At 43.6% G+C, this 15,490-nt stretch overlaps 1 protein-coding gene across 3 annotated transcripts in view; it reads right to left on the bottom strand.

Moving 5' to 3' along the window:
- WTIP (WT1 interacting protein) overlaps positions 1-15,490 on the bottom strand; it is a 79,629-nt gene that overhangs the window by 41,859 nt on the left and 22,280 nt on the right. For all 3 annotated transcript variants that reach the window (XR_014697316.1, XM_084533795.1, XM_084533796.1), the window contains one exon: positions 9,974-10,075. Coding sequence is in view for 2 of the 3 variants with exons in the window: in XM_084533795.1 (XP_084389921.1) it covers positions 9,974-10,075 (102 nt within the window). In the remaining variant the exon portion in view is untranslated. The remainder of the gene's footprint in view (positions 1-9,973; positions 10,076-15,490) is intronic.

Genomic DNA, 15,490 nt, shown 5'->3' with positions numbered 1-15,490 from the left:
TCACATCCGATTCAGAGTCCTCTGCATACTGGAAACAGCATTCCTTGGATACTTAAATTAAAAACACAACGTCGGGCTTGGACAGGGGAATGGGAACCCATACACTCAGGGCTCTGGGGAACAGCGCTCGGAAAATATTCTTTTTTAAATCTTGCATTAGTCCACGTACTTAATGACATGTAATCCTCAAAATATTCTTTCACAAATTGTAAATATGCATTATTTGAGAAAGTAATTATTTTCAGTAGCATGCTGCAACAGCTGTATAGCCTGGATGCCAGATATTGCAAGTGGTTCCTCCCACAAATGCATCTATTTGTGATATAATTATTTCAGAATTTACATAACTTGTCACTGAACTGGTACTTCCAACTCAGGATCTCCAATTCTCTTCAAAATATTAATGAAAGCAGCCCAGTATCACTCTTGTGAGATAGGCAGAAATAATTAGCCACATAGAAAAGGTCAGACAGGTTAAGTGATCTGCCCGAGATGACAACAAGGCTGTGGCAGAGTGGAGCAAAACCCCATCCTCCAATTCACAGGGTGGATTTACTCCTTTGTGACCAACATGTTAATGCTTTTGGCTAAAATGCCTCTGTCTTTTGCTCACGTCCACTGCCAGAAGGAAGCTTGAAAGACAGAATGCTGGAGTCTTCCCTGTCCTTTGTCCAGGGACAGAAATGCTGGGTCTGCTGGTGTTTATTTCATAAATGTGAAGACAAACTACACCAACAAACCCTTTTATTTTGTTTTGTACATAGCAAGATTCTGGGAAGCATCAATCCTGGACTTGCAAGTAGTAGAAGCATTTTTCAAGGTGAAAAGCAGCAGTGAAAACCTTCAATCTGTAAAACTATTTCGTAAGATAAAGTTCTGACTGCTTTCTGCTGTTAAACACCAATGACGTTTGGGGCCATACAGCTGTGTCTCCCTTGAATGAAGGGACAAACAAAAGCGCCTAAGGATGAGTTGGTAACCTAGCCCAGATAGGAGACATGGACGAGGAACACACACAGTCCTTTGTTAGAGAGCACATGGGGACAAGGACAACAGCAGCAGCTAAAACATTTCCACTTTGCACTGCCTCTGTTGTCAAGAGCTTCATGAAACATTTCACTGACAAATCCTGCCCTATTTTGGCAGGACGTGCAAGGCAGACGTGAGCAGTATGCATGTGGCTGGACATCCTGCCACCACAGTGTGGAGTATCACCAGAAAGGACAGCAAGAAGTCCAAGACTGGAGACAGAAAACAGGCAACATGACTAAGAACAGAATATGATCTGGTTGACTTAGTACAGGGGCAGCTTGGAAGAGAAGCTGTGTTGGTGAGGGAGGATGTAGTAGGACGTAGTGAAGCTTCCATGGCTGCAAAGCGATCATACTCTTGCCTCCTTGGTAAGGGATACGATGGGCTGCCAGCAGTCTGGAGTCTTTAGACTCTGGGAACACAGGGATCCAGGAAAAGCATAAAATACACACAACACTAGGCAAGTGGAAAGTCATCGGGGTACAGTGAAATTTCAAACAGTGCCAAGGACGAGGGGGAAGCTGACAATTTTCTGGATAAAGAGGTACTGACAAGCAGTTAAATGAAGGTCTTTAGTAAAGAAATTTATTATGTTCATTTGAAATGAAGAACAAAAGATGCCCACACAGAAATAATAAAGTCTGAATTCTTCAGTTGTAGGGTAGGCACATGCCAGAGCAAATATAGGCAGAGTGAAGGAAGAACTAATCAAGGGAGACAGAAAGCTGGCTTCCCCCTCACAGAAAGGGCACGTAAGAAAAACTGAAGTCTCATTCTTCCAAGACACCAGGAAAAGGATCAGTTAACGTCAACCCACGAAGCACACCTCCAGTCAGCCCAGAGCACGAATAGCGAGCTCCATGCATCCAAAGGACAGGGACAGAGGAACGAGAGATTGAGCCAAATAAGAGGAGAACATGCAAGGGACACACATGTAGAGTGGAGACCAACCACATGAACGTGGACGGGTTTGTGTACACAAACAGGTTTGCACATGAGGCACACATTTACTGGGAGAGGCACCGGAAAGAAACTATCAGTAGTGGGAGGAAGAACTGACTGAGTGCTGAGGTGACGAAGGACAAAACTGATTAACTGGTACATGTGGACGTAGGGTTCATTTATTGTTTAAGGAGCGATGATGATATTAAATTAGAAATTGTTTCAGCAGGCTCTGGCTTTCAGATAAGTGACTGCTCTGAATACTAAGGGATTCACTATGTATTTTACAAAACACATAACCTATAGCAAAAACCTAGATCAACAAAATTAGATGAAGCAAACCCCTCATATCTCCTTTGATTTGCTTTCTTTTTCTACTTTTTTCCTCCCTGTTTTTCCCTTCAGTTGTAAGTAATACTCAGAAGTTTCAGAACCTGGAAATAGGCAGCAGAAACATCTGTTGATAATGTCAGTGATTTCCCTGTGCTCTGTTCTGGATTATCTGGATTTCTTCTCCTTTGAGAGATGAACCCAGCAGCACAAGGGAATCTGCTCTCTTGGAGAAATTGAGATGTTTTCCAAGAAAACATTTTAAATGGGCAGAGGGAAAGGCAAGAAAGAGCAGAATGGAAAGATGGAAAAAACAGCAGCGATCTGGGCTTCTAAGACAATCAAGAGCTGCAGATAATAGATGTTGATAAGGAAACAGGGTAATTTTTGCAAATCTTGTTATGCGAAACAATAGGTGGCATTCCAAACAAAATTACATAAGTGATTAGATTCCCTCTAGTATTTACCATAGCTCTTACAAATAAGAAACAGAGGCAGAAGCCTTCTTAGCATATATTTTTTGTATTTTACATATTTTCCAAACCCCGAAAGGATCACAGGCACTGTCTGTGATTGGTTCCACATTATTAATACAAAAATATTTTGGGAGGAATATATCTATGGTCAGTCAAGCAATGCAGAGAAAAGTTTCCACTATCAGTTGCCAGGCAACCCCCACCAATTAAAAAAACCATCAAATGCCATGGATTTAATGCTAGAATAATTAATAGCAGAATGCAATTAATACCTTTCAAGGAAACAAGGAGACAGACAAACCAGCCACCAACTATTCATCGCATGCCCTCTTATAATCAGAAACGGAGGACTGAAACGTTTCCCATCTCTCTGTTGGCTAGCTACTCAGGAGAGCAATACTGTGTGAAGGGAACTATACACGTTTCTCTTCGAGCATCTGAGGTGTCCCCCTGAAAGCAAGGGCCCAGCACTAGACTGATCAGATGAGTTGCCCTTAAAAAACAGGTCCTAACTTACATTTGAACTAACTTGATTTCAAGCAGCCACAGGAAGGAAAACCTTTCATGACAGAGCACCTATCATCTGTAGAAGGGACACAGTCAAGGGACTGGTCTATCTATCTGAAGGCAAGCACTTCCATCAGCGCTGTGTCAGACCAAGGCATAGCTGAGGCACAAAGCAATAGGCAACGCTGTGAACTACAACTTGAAAGAAAAAAAGGAAAACGCCACAAAAAGCCTATGCCCACAGCTAACTACATTCTACACAGAGGAGAGTTTCCTCCGCCAGTTCCATCTCACACACCTGATAACCCACTCCCCATCCCTTCTCATGTCTCTGAAGCCTGGAGAACTATCAGATTAACAAGGGTAAGATAAAGGAAATATTTTCCTGCCATTCAGTACCCAAAGGTACTCGGGCTCTTACAGGGGCTGGTGTCCAAGCCTGACTGTTAACTACCAGGAACCAAGATTACATTCCTTTGCTAAGACTCATTCATGGTTCAGAGTCTTGCACAAAGTAAACCCAAATGTCTGAAGCCAACTGTCATCTCTATGACCTGACTGCCCTTTTTTTTTTTAAAAAAAAAAAAAAAAAAGTGAGTACCTCCCTTTTGGTGAGTTTTGCATTAATGGGTATGTCTGGGACTGCAGCTACAGACATACCTGAAATAACTTCTCACTATCCATCTTGATAGGTGTTAGAACTGAAAGCACGGGGCTATGTGCAGGCTGTAACTTATCCCAAAGAGGCAGAATGACTCAGGCAGAGTTCTGCACTCCTGGAGCAACGCTGCGAGTTGTCTGTTACACAGCTACACAAACTGCTGTCGTAGCAGCATACGCAGCCCCTGAAAGACCAGTGTTTCACAAACCCTTTTTCTTAACTGAACTCACACCTCTCCAAAGCATTTAGCTTTCTCAGTGAATCATTCCTCAAAATAACCGCCTCACACACAGAGCATCAGGAGCTCCTGCCAGCTCCAGTTATGGCTTGGAAATCACCAAACATTCAGGTGGCCGTAAATCCAATCCGAACACGGGGTCTGAGTCGGGGATGAGTAACAATTGCAGTTATGCAAGTTCAGGGCATCCAGCTCTCACGCTCCAGGCCACGGGGGTCGGGGAGGAATGTTCCCACATGCACAGCACTGAATCACCCGCCAGCTTGTCTTCCCCTAAGCACCAGGTATTAGCCAATGGCTCTGGCAGGATTACAGACCAAAAATCCCAAAATTCCAGTCTGCTCTGGCCTGACAGCATGTGGTTAGAAAACTGCAGAGAGAAGTGTGCGAGGACATGAGCTTCCCAGTAGACTTTCACTGCACAGCAATGTACCCCTTGAAGCAATATTCATTAGCTCCTCTGCCTTACACATCCTCAGTGTTTTTTCTCACCGCTCAAAAGAGCTGCATGGAACAGCTGCAGGCAGATGAACAGATACTGAAGCTACAACTCACTCACCTGAGATTTGGCCACAAGGCACTGAAGAGTTAAAAGCCAACACAAATTTGTACCACTAACAGCCAACCCTAACATCAGTGGACATACAGTACAGAGATCAGATTTGACGCTAAATTGTTTTATTCTACATGAACATTGCATTCACAGAGATCTGATTTAAAATTCCAAATCAAGTATTGGCAATAGTGCAGTCTGGATGCTGTGACTCACACTAGACTTATAAATATGCTGTGAGGGACAGGACAAATATGAATTGAAAACCAAAACAAACCTTCCACTGGGAAGTTTGCTGTTTTATTTTTGTTCAGTTTGTGTTGGTAGTTTTTTGCATGTGTGTTTTGTTTTTAAAAACTCAGCTACCTTAAGATGTTCTGTGCCTTACCACCGCCAAAAGCAAACAAAGGGTCAACCAGGGGCAGCAAATACGCAAAAGAACATTTGCAGTGTCACAAGGAGCTTCTCAGTACAAGCAGGGACACAATCAACCTTCTATTAATACACATTTACATACAGTAGCAATCAGTGGCCTCAGCAAGAAGGCAGCTGTTGTCTCCGAGATGTAATACAAGTGTAAAGAAAGGTTGCATCTACAGCCACGAACTGATTCCCCTTCTACACCAGCTGGAGGGCATGGGCTAATTCACAACTGTGCTTTATACCTTCAGGGCAACAGTACCTACTGCTACAGTCGTCCCACTTGGACCTTTTACAATGAGCGTGCTGCCAACCTTCACTGTAATCCTTCTCTTAGAGCTTGTAGCAACGTATTTGGGGGAGTCTGGACAAAGGCTAATGCTGATGCAGTAGCAGCACTGTCGGTAATCAGCTGAACTGTGATACCTTCACGAGCTGTCCCTTAAAATGAAACTGCTGCAAAAAAACCCCATGTGTTCTCCAGTCCAATCAATACCTACTAGGTAAGAAATGAGCTGCATACCTTTGGGATTATACAGTTTGCTTTAGGCTTCTGATTGATCTTGCAGTGATTTCCTGTGCCTTAAAACCAGTGGCAAAAGTGCAAATTAAAGACGAATGGCATGCTCAAACATTTGCCTTCAAGAACAGAATGTGTCCCTGCTTTTCACAGTAAAATACATCTCAGCTTTTAGAGCCTGAGACATCAAGCCCTTAGCTCTGCAAGTACCACCTGAAAGTAACAAATATCAAACTGGTACCTCCTCACCATAGAGGCTTATCTTACTGCAGTTTCTACAATCATTGCCACTAGATTAAAATATCCAGCCTGAAAAGATGCTGTGGATGGCACTATGATTTGAGCATTGTTGCGCCCCCTGAACCCTAGAGGTGCCTGGTAAGTTATTTTCTGTAACAAGCATCAAACAGATCCTATCAATTCCTCCAACCAACCACCCTCACTGAGGGCACAGGTGACCTGGCATTATTGCAATTATCCTTCAGGAAACCCTGCCATGCTCTGAAATACTACCAAGAAGAATTAGATGATGAGCTTTTCAGACATTTTTCAGCTTGTCTACCATAAGTAGAATTTGCAACTGAAGTCCTGCCAAAAGTAAAATTTTACACTTAACGGAAGGGACAATCTACACTGTTGCCTAAATCCATCTCTGTTATTTAAGATTCAGCAAAGCATGCTTACATTTGAATAATCTAACTTATTCAAGCATGTTTAAGCGTTTTGCTGAATCAAGGCCTAAAAAGAACTTTCTCTGGCATTAGAGCTAAAAGAAGATTTGAACCTACATTTAAAAAGCATCCTAAAAAACTTCAGTTGTTTTCTCTAAGAGGCTGAGGATAGTGATCTGCATGTAACTATTTGGTCCCAGCAAATGATCCCATTCTCTCCAAGAATTGTGTGACACATTGACAGGCATCCACAGGGGCAGCACTGGGGAAAGCACTGTGCTCCCCTTGGAAGGCCCAGCATGGCCCACTCTGCCATGCACTGCCCTTTTCAACCACAGTACCATGGCAGATCGTCTTTAGCACTGAAACCAAAGTTAAAGAGATACCTAAGGAAGGAGTCTGACTGCCAGAGTTTTGTTCTGACCGTCTCTTCCCACTTATCTGTCTAACAGCACTTGTCTTGCTGAGCTGAAAACACTCACCGCTGAGCACTGAACCTTGGAGGCTCTCCTACTCATCATCACATTTCAGTCTGAGTGGTCTCCAAACCACAGCTTTTCCCAGGAGTGCAAAATACACTTAATTGTTGTTGGTTAAATAGTGGGCTTTTATCGAAATCAAATGTCTTCAGGTATGGATTTTTTCTTCTTTGGTTACTGACTTACTTTCTAGATCTGTTATCCTCAAAGGTACCTGCTGTAGGGTAGTTTGGATCACTCTTCTTATTTAGGAAAAACTGGAAAAAAAAAGGCAAGCTTGTAATCTTTATCTCAGATTTCCAAGTATAAATAGGAACCTGCATGGAAACAGCATTAGGCAGCCACTAATATGCTCCTCTACTCTCCTGTCAAAGGCATAGACCGTAATGGCCAGGAGGAACATTAGTCCATGGGATGTGACTTCCTGCCTAACAAAGGTCATTAATTATCAATTATCACTCAGTTACCTGTGTGTTGAATCAAAAAGTTTGGCTCAACTTGAGACACTTTCCAATGGGACATTTGGTCTTAATTTGAAAGCACCGAAGAACACACAATCTGTCACTTATCTTGCTGTTTTGTTCCAGCAATTAATCATCCTCCTTATATAAAATGTCTCTTTGATTCCCTATTTGAATTGTGTGGTTTCAGCTTCCAGAAGAAGTCTGTCTTGCATTTGCCTCTAGTATGCATGAAACCACTTTCTAATGCTGTTTCCTGGTAAAAGCTGATTACAAGCTCTAGCCAAGTTCCTCCCCCTTTATTATTTCTGATACTCAAAATACACTGGGCCCTCATGATTATCTTTTCTCCAGGCTTTTATCACCCACATAACTCCTGCTATCAGATCCTGTCCAGTTTTTCCTCATCTTTCTGAAATCCAGCATCAAAACTAGAGCACAGAACCCTCAGCTGGGTCTCACATTCAAGGTAAAATGAACCCCTCGTTCATAAACTCCAGTACTGTGAGAAGTTCGCATTCAGTTGCTCATACAAGATGTCCAGTAAAGCCTTCTCAGCAGCACATTCCAGGATGCAGCTCCCACAAATGTGACCTGCATGCCTCACTCCCAAGGTCTGGATCTACCACCTGCACTGTCCCAGAAGTTACTGCAACATCCCCATCCTGGCTGTGCTCACTTTGAGCTATTTAGGAGCTGAGTTGAAAGGAAAAACTCTGCTTTTGACTCAGTTGACCATAAGTTTTGATCAAGTATTTCACCTGCTGCTGCCATATTAACAGCTTAGATACCTTCCAGTGCTTAACATAAGAAAGGCCCCACACGTTCCCCTTTCACCAGGATCGTATTAAAGCTTGCAGACAGAAGGAAACCCAAGCGCTTCTTGCTTGCAAAACCTCCTGGCAGATGATAGCTGTGCTCTCCAGCCCATGACCACCACAGCGAGAAGCCCAGAGACAACCTGGAGCGCTGTTTCCTCATGCATGCGTCTGACTCACAGAAAGTGGTGTGAATCACAGAACTCCACCAGCACGGTGGGGTGAGGCAGAGCTACGCTCCAAAAGGGCATGTCTCAAGTCGCCCTCTGTTAGATGTACACTGGCCACACACACCTCACCAGGATGGTCACAGAAGCTCATTGTACTTTTGGATAATTAAGTTGGGATTGTGTTTTGCTGTTAAAATACATTCCCCAGCCCTTACCTATTCTTCTGGGGAGGAGTGTGACACTTGTGTACAGGCCCCTGTGGCAACAAACACACATCCTGACTACTTTTAAAGAGAGTCTGCCCCACAGAGGAAGCTGGAATTCACCCATGCAATTAGGCTAGGTTAATGTTGGCGATGAGTGGATAGATATTATCCGATATCATATTTTGTAATCCTCTGCTAAGCAGGATGCTGAAGCACTTCGTTTACTCTGGGAGCCAACAAAATAGCTACTCATTCAGTGTCAGGCTTGAACAAAGTCATGAGTGATCCCTGAAGCTTTGAGACAAGTTTATTCTAGAACCTGGTAATGGTCCAGAGCGATTTATAAAGGTCACTGAACTCTACGTTCAGGTTGTAGGTTTCTTTAAACAAATATTTACTTATCTGTACATATCTCAGGAGAAAAGACAAGACTTCTCCTTTCAGAAGTGAACTTCACAATGGTTCTTTTCATTATAAACTTACTTAGTTCTATGCCAATAATCTTTTACTCTTTTTCTAATCCTTAATTAATCCTTTTTATAAACAATTCACACTCGGCACATTCTGCTCATGGTAAATCTTTTGCAACGTATATTTATCACAACAAGGTCTTCAATATCCAGGCAGATATTATCAACCTAAGTAAATGTGTGGCCATATCAAGGAAAGCTACCTGACTCCAAAAATGCATTCTCAGAGATCTCTTGAACTTGGTGGGGAATCCGAGCACACTTGGCACTTTCAAACAAGACACTGAGGAAGTTTCCAACTTCACTTTAATGCCACCCAACTAAAAGGAAACACTTCTGAAAGTGCTGTCCTGTATTTTCCAAGCCCTGTTTTCCCTGGCACAGCCATGACTTCCTCAAATCACAGAGTGCATCACTCTTACATTCAAATGAAAAAAGGAACCTGAAAAGGCTCTGAGAGTAGCATGGAAACAGTGATTTACCCGCACAGCTTTCCTCTGAAAAATCAAAACATTGTAATAGCTCAAGGGGTTTCAACTCACCATTTCTATTTGTTTCTATCACTTTCAAACATAAGAAAACAATTTTTGAGCACTATATACACACAGAAGTTACAAATACGTGATTGACTGGAGCTGAATTTGCAAATAGAAAGTGAGGGAAAATAGGTTTGGCTGCACAAATTTTACTGTTTTTCTGTAAAAGTAATAAGTATGCATTACAGTTTCATAAACAAGTGATTTAAAGTATGTAGTGCTTATAAAAGCCAGGTTGAAGCCGTTTTGTAAATGCAGCCCTTAAAACAACCAAATACTACTTTTTTGGCCTGTCACTTAAGAAAAAAAAAATTGAACACTTACAGATGGTAAATAAAAAACAACTCTTGAAACCGGACTCCTGCATGGGAATTTTGCCCCAGGAAACAAGCAAGATGAGGTCTCACCTTGCACACTGGTTGCTACAGGAGTACGTATTACAAAAGGAAGCCACTTAATAAGGCTACATTAAGTCTGACTTACCACAAGAGCAGCACGTGAAGCAGTTGGTATGATAGAGGTTACCCATTGCTTGGCAAGCCTGGCTCGCTCCATACACACCTTTTCCACATTTTATACAGATACCTACAAAGAAGAAACAGAACAAATGTTAGAATTCTCTGCAGCTTCTAAAACCAGCTCAGGGCCATTGATTCATGGCACTCACAATACCCGCAAATCAATGAGCTCCTCTACATCAATAGATTCAAGTACTCAAGTCAGCAGCAGGCAGCTTGTGTGAAATAGATGCATTGAAATTAACCCAAAATAAAAGGGGGAAGTGGAAGGGAGGGCAGAGCCTCTGCTGGCGATTCAACACATGGAGACTGAGGCTGGCTAAACACAGAAATCCCAGAAAGACAGGTGAAATCACAAATAGAACAGAAGATCCGCATGGCCTCTGGAAATAACTCAGTTTACTGAAGAAATAATCTAGTGAGATCTTCATAACTAAGTGCTCTACCATATTACATTCAATAATCACTAATGAAACAACCAATCAGGTTGAAACAATCAGGTCCAAAATCAAAACATTTCTTCTCTTTGACCCTCTCCAGAACCACGATACATCAGCAGCGCTGGTCCACGGTGGGAGCCATGCAGCACAGGGAAATGGGTCTTGTCCATTGGATTTATTAATTAATTTTCCACAAATAGTAATAAGCAACCTTGTAAGCATAACCTGGGAGCTTACAAAAACAGAAGAGCAAGGCATTTCCCTTCCTTATGGTCTAAGGGCAAGAAGCCCATCCAGCACTTTTGCAGTGTGGTCAGAAATTCACCTTCACTGCTTGAGCCTGCTCTTGGGGAAGCTGGGGATGCCTCTCATATAGTCTGCAGGAGATCAAAGTACAAAGAGCCAACACAGTGCTGGCAAATTCAGCTGTTGGTCCCACACAGGGCACTCACTACAAGGAGGGAATGAAATGCTGGAGAATCTGTATCCTTCCACATACTCAAGAATGCTAATTTTATCAGAGATGTCCACTGGTCTCTGACTGCTGCTGTACAGTGCATCTCAAAACAAAGCTGTGTGATACTGGAAGTACTACAGCAGAAAAAAAAAGCGTTTTCTGCATCACGCAACTTTTGAATGAAACTGTTGTGCTCATGCTGTTTGAGGCCCTCTTTCTACAGATGCACGCACTAATACACTTGAAAGTCTAGCAAATCAAGAACTACAAAATCAGGCTTTGATCACCTAGAATTTTCCCCTGCTGTGCTGTGAACATTTCACAAACACATGCATTCACACACACACAGAAAATACAAATATTTATATAATATTAATACATTATGAGCTGGTAGAAACTTAAATAGCAAAAAAAAAAAAAAAGCCCAAAGTTAATTAAAGTTAACATTGTTAAGATACCAATGTCCCAAGCTAAGCCTGTAACCCTGAACCAGCTGTCAGCTACATCCATCAGCTCACTGCAAACAAAGTGTTGGGAAAATATTCTGGTCCTTAGACAAGCTCAGCTCTGACACAGGACATTGAAATTTCAGCATATTTGTTGTCTTATGTCTACTTATTTATTTGTAGCCAAAGGTTATGAAAAAGGTCTGCTATTTGCCATGAGTTAATGGTTAACTGCTGCTGAAAGATGGCTATTGATTACTGGGGACACCGATCGGAGAATGCATCCCAGCACCTGCACTGCGACCAGCCAGGCAGTCAGAGCAACCCACAAACCTGCTGTGCCTCCTCACGTGCTACGAGCCCTGGCACAACTGTGGTCCCTCCCTGCCTCGGAGAGAGGAGAGGCAGAGCAGAGCAGATGGCCTTCACTTCTGAAATGAGCGGTTTTAGTGTAAGGTCATGATACAATATTTGCCTACTCTTGGTAATGGAGCCAGAAGGGAGCTCTTTCAGAGCTCCCCAGCTGTCTGCACCTTTCTTGCCCATCTCTTCACACCCAATGTTTACCTAAGACAGATGGCTATTGCTAGCCTGGCTGGGAGGTTACACAGAAACCTACCTTCTCCTATTTACGCCTAATTTTACTCCGAGGATAGCAGAAATCCAATCTGTAATTCTGACATCTCTCTGAGTTCTCATGCACTAATCTACTGCAGCCACAAGCCTCTTTGATAAATGAAGTTATTGCCTAATTTCTTTGCCATTGCTCCACTGAACCGTCAGAAGCAAAAGGATTTATTGTGAATGTTAAACTTACATTGGCCTTTGCAGCAAGTGGTTCGTTAAGAGCAGCTGTCAGTTTGTTAACTCATTTTCTCTAAAAGACCAGTCATTAGCTCCAGGAATAAATGACCACAGAGACCATTAGCATACTAAGAAGGCACATGTATAATTCCAAAAGTGTACTTTGGAAAATATATACGCAGCTGTGGTGTGAGCATACAGTGAGCTCATAACTGCCTAGGAAAAGCACTGATTACACGGCTGTTCAGGTCTGGTTTTCCACCAGTCACAGCCCAGACCGCACATTGCAAGCTTGTGAAAGCCTTGACATAACAGCTACATCACTTTTCTTTTCCAGATTTATTTCCAAAGCTTGTTAAACTGCCTGTGAAGAATGTTCTGTTACAGAGCAAGCACGTCTCATTTCTGACACCTCACTTTATGTGACTTCATGTCAAGTGTTTCAGCCTTGGTGCAACTCCTTGCCCCTCGCACTGCCTCGACTTGAAGCAGCCATGGTACCTCCAGATCCTTAGCACACCAACTGCTGCATTTTCACCCAGGTCAACTCTCCTACAGCGCTGGTCTCTCTCTTCAGCTGGGAAAAAGACATTACAAGGTCTTTCACATACACTAATTCTGCATAAAGGTTCACTCAGCTGGAGCACAACATTGCAGCCTTCTTTAGCTGAGGTTCCTATCCTTACACAGTATTTAACCAAAACTGGGGAGGAAAAAGAAATAAACCCACTGTGGACCTCAGCAAAACCTCATCAATAAAAAAGCAATGCCAGAAAGAGAAGGAGCTCCCTGAGAGTCCCTACTAGAGTGAGCTGCAGCATTTTGCCTGCACCCCCCTCACCCGTAACCTGCCCACTTCATTGGGCTTGACTGTACCGTACAGCAATAGAGCCACCAGATCAGCAATGCTCTCCGGCTGGCGCACACATTAGCAAATCCTGATAAAAGCACCACAAGAAAATAAGACAAAAGTTGTAACTAGCCTAGACGTGTATTTTCTGTTGCAGTCACTGATTTTGCTCCAAGACCCGAGAGACTACAACATGACACAGAATAATGGGCAAAGGGACCTGCAGCAACCTAAAGAAAACCTTACAGCTATGCAGTAAGCCTGCTGTAACATAGGGGTAAGAGTTCCTTGCAGTAGCCTACACATTTGAAGAAGTTTGGGACCTAGACATCAAGTTCAGGGATGATCTTTCTCCTGACAAGCCTTTGCAGTGCCCTTTTGACCATTCAGTACAGGTTGCAGACTGGTACTTCATATAGATTTCACCCAGATTTAGGAAAAAGGCAGTAGCCAAGAGGTGAGAGGTCCTACATATAACGGCAGATGTACAATAACCTGTTGGCTGGGCTTTGTCCTCATGCACATGCGGAACTCAGCCTGCACCTAATTCCATCCTCACTTAACCTGAGTCAATGCTTTAGCACAACTACAAGAAAAATGGTACCATATGGCCCCCTCGACTTCAGCAAGCAGCAGTTGCACGAGCCAGAGGGAGAATCTGGCTATTGCATTCCTGACAGCGCGCCACAGCTCAGGGATGAGCTGCAGCTTTACTGCCTTACAGCCACACCGTATCTCCAGGATAAGTGCTACATGCTGCCTACAGTAGGAAACAACCATGCCCTGTCGTCAAGAGTTATGGTAAAGCTAAAATTAACAACTAACACATGGCACAGATGAATCCCTCCCTGCCTCTGCTGTTTTGTTCATGCTGCAGGGCTGGGAAGAGGGTGGGTGAAATCTACCCTTGGGCTGCTGCAAAGTCCCATTTTCTCTATTCTCACAGGGAAAGACCATCTCTACAAACATCCACAACAAATTTTCTATAATTTTGGCTTACTCAAGATGTGGGGAATGAAAACCTACAGCCATGAATCAGGAAGAACAAAGAAACTGAACTGCAGCCAGCTGTGAAGGCAGGACTGCGGAGGGGCTGCACTAGCCATCCGTGAGCCGCAGCCCACTGGAGGTGTTTCTGCAGCCTCTCACACCTGGGCAGGTTTTGCACAGGATGTTGTTATTACCTTTACGAACTGTTCTGCTAAGAAGCTGGGTAAATAGGAAAGCATCAAAGGTGCCTTGAGCTGGCCAGCCGTGCCGCAGCGCTACCTGCCTGAGCTGACAGTGGCTACTGTGCAGACATCCTGGGCTGCAGCAGCTCCGGATGCCGCGAGGTGACTTCAGCAGAGAAAAATGCTCCCTTCCTTCCAACACACACAGGAGGAGGGATGTTCCAATGCACACGTCATCCCCCAGTCAGAGCCTGATAGAAAAAACAAGGCACCTACACAGGACACGGGCAGAGGCTCTTTGCAGCAGGCAGCGAGGAGCTGAGAACCCTCTGCACCCCAGCCCTTGCCATCACTGGGAGCTCTCACCAAAGGGCTTGAATTTGTCACCTAGCCTGGCAAAATTTTCAGGGTTTGATTACCCAACAAGAAATATGACACATGCAAGTTAAAAAATATACTCTGGACACACTCAGCAGCAACATAATTGCATGAAGAGTTGGGCTTACCTTTTTTGGGATAGATATGAGGGAGCCACCATCTGGGTAAGCTGCCTTACCTGGGGAAGCTTTCCCCAGTGGGAAGATCAGAAGAGATCTCAACTTGATTTAAAGTTGAACGTAACAGACTGAGACAAGTGGGAAATGCTCAGGTAAGCATTTTGAACTCCCTCCCCAGACAAAGCCTGTCCACAGCTGGAGTCCCAACACCTCATGGCCGGGAGGGACCTGGCCCCAGCCAGCAGCACAGCCCTGGTTTGCAGGTACACACACACAGGACTGGAGCAGGTTAAACCAGGGGGGAGAAATGGGTCACAACACCACCTAATACAAGTCCCAGCTTAAGCAAAACAAGACCAGAAGGCTCCTTGCTGTCATTATTAAACCTTATTGACATCATCCCCAACCTAGTTTTCCTCCTCACAGAAAGATCATAAAAAACGTCATCAGTAAACTACTACTCAGGCTCAAAACACTTACATGCCAACTTGACAAGATCTCTATCACTTCTGTGCCCTCATACTGCAGGAGGTCTTACTCAATTTATAGGTTTGGTGCAGAGAACTTACTCAGAAAATGGAACAGACATTCAGTGAAGAGTTTTGTAGAAGCAAACTATGTTCAAGTTTCAGCTCCTGGAAAAAAAATACCTTCGCTCTGCATGTTACTTAACAAGGCTGTGTCTTGCATAGAACAAAGCTGGTGGGAAAGGTCAGAGTCAGGAAAAGAGTTGCTGGGACCAGTTCCAGGCACAGCACTGCAGATCAGGACACTGGAGCCGAGCTTTACCTGCCTGAAGGAATCTGTGCTGCCAGC

This window comes from Aythya ferina, assembly GCF_964211825.1.
Source record: "Aythya ferina genome assembly, chromosome: 12".
In the NCBI taxonomy this organism is placed as follows: domain Eukaryota; kingdom Metazoa; phylum Chordata; class Aves; order Anseriformes; family Anatidae; genus Aythya; species Aythya ferina.
The sequence above is the reverse complement of the archived record's forward strand: the minus strand, read 5'-3'. Positions and strand labels throughout refer to the sequence as shown.